Source organism: Trachurus trachurus (genome assembly GCF_905171665.1).
Source record: "Trachurus trachurus genome assembly, chromosome: 16".
NCBI lineage: Eukaryota > Metazoa > Chordata > Actinopteri > Carangiformes > Carangidae > Trachurus > Trachurus trachurus.
Window position 1 is genome coordinate 24,607,947 of NC_139902.1, and position 6,590 is coordinate 24,614,536.

Genomic DNA, 6,590 nt, shown 5'->3' on the forward strand with positions numbered 1-6,590 from the left:
CTAAGAAAATACATTCTGTATCTATTATACGCATATATGTTTACAGACATATATGTTGCTGTCTGATTTGTTAACAAAGTCACATCAACAGGCATGATTGAGAACTCAGCCCTGATATTTTATAAGTTCAATACAAAGTTGTGGTAGTCTTTGTTTTGGAAAGGGAGAGGTATTTTCTGTGTGTATACTAGAGATGTCTATTAATCTGGGTGATCCATTTGATTCAGAGAAAGAAATTAATCTGAATGTGAGGCACTGAAACTACATGTGAGGGGTAAGAACAGAGCACTCAGATGCTCCTGTTCACATGCACCACAATAAGCATGTGAGATGTGTGCATATTTTTGCATAATGGTCTGCATGCCTCAGCATGGCAATATTAATATGATTCTGCTGTTTAGCCGCTGTTAATGTTTGCTATGTGTGTTTTGTAGATTTAATGCTCACAGTGATGGAGGCCTCCAGCTTCACTCCATCAGTGTACAGTGTTCACGCCCTCACACTGTTGGCTGAGGTAAAACACTCATGTCTCAGTGTTTCTTAGTTGTTTCCATTGTTCATCTTGATTATGTCTCAAGCTGCTTTCACTCACATTCACCAGCAATGTCCAGGCCTGTTGCTCTCTCAGACGTAGCCCGACAGTACACTGACTACACACAGTACACTCCTACTGAACTCCACACAGCTGATTTACAACTAGCTCCCCTCCCCTGATGTAAATCATTATTAGTCAACCAATAAATCACTTTGTTGGGATTAGTGCTGTGTGCTGTGAATGTGCTGAGCTGGACAATGGAAGCCATGCACCATGTTTTCCACCCTGGCTGTTTTAGCCCAGTCTAGAAGCTAATTATGCAGATTTTGCCTGAGCTTTACTGCTATTTGCATCTTTATACACTGACATGTTTAGTAGAGGCAGTTTATCAATATACAGTATGTTAAACTGCAGTTTGTCATTCAAAGGGTTGGCGCCCTAAATAAATGAATAAATAACAAACACATTCATAGACAAAATGCAATTTAATGCTTGTAGCTGAATTTAGGTTGAAGGTTAGGGTGAAGAAAGGTAACCTTTCTTTTAAAAATGTTTAGCAAGTTAGCTTTCTTCTTCATATTTATTATATTTGTTCCATAGTGTTAATTAGTGTTGATGAGCGTAATTGACAGAAACCACACTCCTGCTTTTCTTTCAGCTGTTGCTGGGTCTGCTGATTGTAGTGCTCTTGAAAGCAAATGGGCAACATGGGAGTTAGCAGCAATGTGGCTTGATCCATTAAAGCCTTTGTATAAAAGGAGGAGGATCTTCAAATCAATGTGAAATGTTACAGGAAGCCAGAGCAGAGCAGCTGGAGCTGGACTAATGTGCCCTCTCCTCTTGGTTGTGGTTAACAGAAGAGTGTGTATTTGAACTAGTTGAAGTCTCAGTGCTTTCATTTTTTGGGGGGAGGACAGTAAAAAGTGCATTACAGTAAATGAGCTGACTTGAAATAAAGGCTTTTGAAATCTCCCTTTGTTGTCTGTTTTGAACCAGTTTACCTTGTAGTCAGAAAGATGAACAACTTTTTTATAATAATTGATTAGGATATCAAGCTCTACACTTAGATCTGAGACAACAATACTCAAGACTTTTTATTTCCATCACAGTGTAGTCTGAGATTGCATCTTCTTTTAAGAGCGGTTTAAGGGCAGTTTCAGTGCTGTGTAATGTTCTACAGTCTGACTGAGGATCCTCCAGGATTTATTTTATTTACACAGTCTGAAACCATCTTTTTAAGTACCTAACCAATGAAAGTTGGAGAAGGGCTTATAGCTGCTCTGGGCCTGGGTTCTTTAATGAGAGTATTACAGTGGCTGTTTTGAACGTGTCTAGGAAGATGCCAGTTTGAAGAGATGTATTTATAATCTTGCTGCCTGCTGTTGTAATTATATCTGTAAGCACATCATCAGTCAGTGTTGCCGTGTTTACTTAAGGAATCCTGATTTCATCTATTTGTTAGGTGCTGGCTCATCTGTTGGACATGGTCTTCTACAGCGATGAGAAGGAGAGGGTGATCCCACTGCTGGTTAATATCATGCACTATGTAGTGCCCTACCTCCGCAACCACAGGTGTGAACAAACCTTATTTTCATTAAATTCATTAAATTGGTTGTGCTTAGAGGCTAATATTGTGCTTTACACAGCTGTAACCTACAAATTCCACTTTTTGTCTTTTTACGTAAAATACAAGTTGAAATGTCAGGAAAAGGCCAAACAAATATTTTTTCATGTTACTAAGGAGGATGAAGTGCAGTGAACTGGCGAGTATGAAATTAAAGCAGATATCAGCTTCACGGCCGTTTCGGCTAATGCTGCGTTCAAGGCAGGCTTTTGAAACCGTAAGTTACAGCTTCAAGTCACAACTACGACTTGGTAGCGTTCCAGGTAACCCGTAGCTCGTGTTTTTACCATCCTGTTGTCTGTGAAAGTTCCCTATAACGGCCACTCGTAACTTCCGACCCGTGAACTCGTACCAGATCGAACTGGTATGACTTCACAGGAAGGAAAAACACAAAGTACGAGTTTCTTTGAACGCACCATGAGTTAGCAGCCCCCGCCCTTGTCAGGCATCAGTTGGTCCTCGTGCTACGTCACCACATTCACGCGCATCCCTTGGCTGCACACACAGCCCTTCATGCCGTTCTCTCTCCTCATTGGATAACACTTGTATCCCACAAGGAAAATTTTCTCCTCGGGTTACAGCAGAGCAGAGTGACGGAGAGACTCGTGTTTAGGCTGAAATACTTCATGTAAGTGATTGCTGACGGAAAATAGGACTATTTAGGACTTATATTAACAAAAACATTCCACTGATATCTGCTTTAAGTCTAGCTGATCACATGCATGTTTGAATTTGAAAGTGTAATGTTTCCTTTTCTCGTGGCAGTGCTCACAACGCCCCCAGCTACCGGGCCTGTATCCAACTGTTAAGCAGCCTGAGTGGATACCAGTACACTCGCCGAGCCTGGAAGAAGGAGGCATTCGACCTCTTCATGGACCACACCTTCTTCCAGATGGACTCGTCCTGCGTCAGTCAGTGAGTAGGGGAGAGAGAGAGCTGGGCTTTGTGTGGGTGACCACTTTTATAGCTCCTCTTAACATGTGGCCTAAATAACTACACTGAAATAGAGGGGGAAAATAAACACGTTTACTATCTAACAAGATGTACTGAAGATCCTACATAAGAAATTAACAAGACATTTTAAAGATTGAGGTGTAAAGTCACTAATTATCAGAAATAATTCCCATGTCTTTACACTTATTTGTCATCTATATTCTTCCTAGTTAACTCTTGGTTTTTAATGTAAAGCAATGTCATACGGACTTGTTAAAATTGAATTAACCACATGTTTCTAGTGCAAGAAGCAAGACTAAGTTTCAAGTCACATACAGTACATTTTATATGCACAGTATGTTTACAAAGGACTGAGACCTCCCAGTGTGCTATTTTCTGATAGAACTAATTTCATGCACAGCTGAGTTTCATTTTAAAGTCAAAGTGTTAGAGTGTGTTTACCTAAATTTTCCATCAACATAAATTATTAATGGCAGATTTTAATGCCATAGGCTACGTCTGCTTATTTGTCTCAGTGTGTTTGTATAATGGTAGATACAGAAAATGTCTGTCATTTTTCAGCTGGAGAGCCATCATCGACCACCTGATGACTCATGATAAGACGACATTCAGAGACCTCATGAGTAAGCTTTATGATTCTTTACTACAGTTTAGTTTATATATAAGTTTAGCTCTCACCGCTGTGTTTGGTCACAGACCATTTAGCAGATCGTGATCATCAAACTGACACTTGCAGATTGTTTTGCCCTTTTCATGTTTCATCTCAGACAGAATTAAAGCTGTGTCTTGATCCAAACAAACACTTTAATTTCCACTCCAATTAATCAACAACCCATTCAGCTGCAAAAATATGCTAATGTAATATAGTTCAAGTCTATTACGAGTTAAAAGACTGTGTGTGTATGTGTGTGTGTGTGTGTCCTACTTCAGCCCGGGTGGCTGTAGCTCAGAGCAGCTCTCTGAGTCTGTTCACCAACAGAGACGCTGAGCTGGAACAAAGGGCCATGCTGCTCAAACGGCTGGCCTTCACCATCTACAGCAGCGAAGTGGACCAGTACCAGAAATACCTGCCAGACATACAAGGTAAATAATACACACAGAGACGTGGAGCAGCACTTTACACCATTTCCCATACCAAGCAGCATACAAAATTAACCCTAATGGACTGAGTTACATCAGACAAATCATACATTGAGGTTTTGATACAGTCATGAAAACTGTGATTGAGAATTTTTGCAAATATCCACAGTGGTGGCTTTGGATTGTTTTATCTAGAATCTGAAAACAATTGTGTTAAAAACGTTGCAGATGAAGCTTTCAGGTGTTTTGACCATCAAGTTTTACCACATTAATTGAGCGGGTACTAACTGTCTGTGTGTGTGTGTGTTCAGAGCGTCTGGTGGAGAGTCTGCGTCTGCCTCAGGTGCCCATCCTCCATGCTCAGGTGTTCCTGTTCTTCAGAGTGCTGCTGCTGCGCATGTCGCCTCAACACCTCACCTCCCTGTGGCCCACCATGATCACAGAGCTGGTGAGAAACAACTGCACTCTCTTCCTCTCACTCACTCTACCTTTGTGTTCATTCCTCCAGCCTTCTATATGTATTCACCCATTCACATACACACACATACACTTATTCATAAGCTGATACAACTGTCTTCCTGTAGGTTCAGGTGTTTCTACTGATGGAGCAGGAGCTGACAGCAGATGAAGACATATCAAGGTATTTATTGATGACTGCAAACTGGATTTCAGCATCAAAAATAATAACATCTTTCTGTGTTCCTTAAATAACATGTCATCTCCTGTTCTTCTCTAGAACATCAGGCCCGTCTGTAGCCGGGCTGGAGACAACCTACTCCGGAGGGAACGGCTTCTCCACTTCCTACAACAGCCAGCGCTGGCTCAACCTCTATCTGTCTGCCTGCAAGCTCCTTGATCTGGCCTTGGCTCTGCCTCCCGAGAGCCTGCCTCAATTCCAGATGTCAGTACAAACAAGCATGGGTGAAAATAAGCTGTGCATGATGTGACACTCTAAATGTGTGCCTTTCCTCATTTGCGATGAATGGAAGAATGTCCAATCACATTGTGTTGTGTGTATTTGAGTGGGCACGTGAATAAGGTGTTTGGAAGTTGCTCGTTTAATGCTTTGGTGGCTCAGTAAATAGACGAAAATTGTGCTATTCCTGAGTGAGATCTGCCTCGTTATAGGTACCGCTGGGCGTTCATCCCGGAGGCTTCAGATGATTCAGGATTGGAAGTGAGACGTCAGGGGACTCATCAGAGGGAGTTTAAGCCATACGTGGTCCGACTGGCCAAGTTGCTGAGGAAACGAGCGAAGGTATATCATCCGCCCTCTGTCTACACAGGGTTATAAGTGATGGAGAGAAATGGCTGCTTCATTCAACGTGTCTAGTGTTCACAGAAACATTTATGAAAGGACACCAATTTCTCTTTTATGTCACAGCTCATTTCATTCTTGCTGCAGTTTCCTCCAGAAGCTCACATTCATTTGTCTACTCTGTCATCTATAGTAACTCGTTATGTTACGTCTTCCTTCCCTTAGAAAAACCCAGAGGAGGACTGCTCCACCAAAACCCTGTCCTGGGAGCCAGGCCACCTGATGCTGACCCTGTATGTGATCCGCAGCATGGAGCAGCTGTTGCCCTTCTTCAACCTGCTCAGCCAGGTGTTCAACAGCAAGGCCGGCAGCCGCTCAGGGCTTTCCTACACCCACAACCCCACAAACTCATCCTTCCCCAGCCACAAGGAGGGCCACAAACTGGAGAGCCAGAAAGTCTTCTGGAGTCAAGCTCGACAGAACATCGAGGAGATGGTGGAAAAAGACTTTCTAGAGGGACTCATCAAGACGTGAGAACACGGCAAGGAAAGAATCATGGGATTAACTCATAACTGATCAACACTAGTGAAAAACCTCAACCTGTACATTAAGAAGAAGGGAATATAAATGGGGAAAATAGTTTGTACATTTTTTGTATTTATAATGATTATTTTACTTTTCAAAGGCTATTGTATTTAATTTTAATTATTTGTATATATGGAGCAGCTTTGATGACTGACTTTTAACATTTTATGTGGGTCCCCTGGGACAAAGTGAAGATGCTGTGCCATTCCATATCGATGTGACTTAATAAAGATTTCTAACGGAGGGGTACAGGACCTGTGTTACTCTCATCACAATGTTGAATATTCACTTGTCAGGGTCAGGTCTTGGGGATCCGGTCACGGCTCCTTCTCTACTTTACATTAGGGAGCAGAGTTTATTGCATAAAATACTGGGAGTGACTCACCCAGTGTCCAACTGTAGATGAAGCATGGATCATTTAAAGAAAAAATACCTGTGCAACTACAGTGGCTTGCAAAGGTTAAGCAAGTGGAAGATCAAAATGACAGAAAAGGAAAGGGGCCTGCAGCGACGGTTTGGGTCCCCTGCATAGTTAGTACCTAGTAGCCCCCCCT

The 6,590-nt window shown here is 42.1% G+C and overlaps 1 protein-coding gene across 2 annotated transcripts in view; it reads left to right on the forward strand.

Annotated features, from left to right (window-relative positions):
• The window catches only part of dop1a (DOP1 leucine zipper like protein A), a 31,536-nt gene extending 25,302 nt beyond the window's left edge, over positions 1 to 6,234 (forward strand). The window contains exons 28-37 of one of the 2 annotated variants that reach the window (XM_083989653.1): positions 435 to 514; positions 1,998 to 2,107; positions 2,925 to 3,074; positions 3,675 to 3,736; positions 4,044 to 4,196; positions 4,505 to 4,641; positions 4,778 to 4,833; positions 4,930 to 5,094; positions 5,322 to 5,451; positions 5,677 to 6,234. In XM_083989653.1, coding sequence (XP_083845779.1) covers positions 435 to 514; positions 1,998 to 2,107; positions 2,925 to 3,074; positions 3,675 to 3,736; positions 4,044 to 4,196; positions 4,505 to 4,641; positions 4,778 to 4,833; positions 4,930 to 5,094; positions 5,322 to 5,451; positions 5,677 to 5,985 — 1,352 coding nt within the window. In that variant the 3' untranslated portion in view covers positions 5,986 to 6,234. Of the gene's footprint in view, positions 1 to 434; positions 515 to 1,997; positions 2,108 to 2,924; positions 3,075 to 3,674; positions 3,737 to 4,043; positions 4,197 to 4,504; positions 4,642 to 4,777; positions 4,834 to 4,929; positions 5,095 to 5,321; positions 5,452 to 5,676 lie in introns of those variants that run through there. The other variant, XR_014596037.1, reaches the window with a different exon arrangement.
• Positions 6,235 to 6,590: the final 356 nt, after the last annotated feature.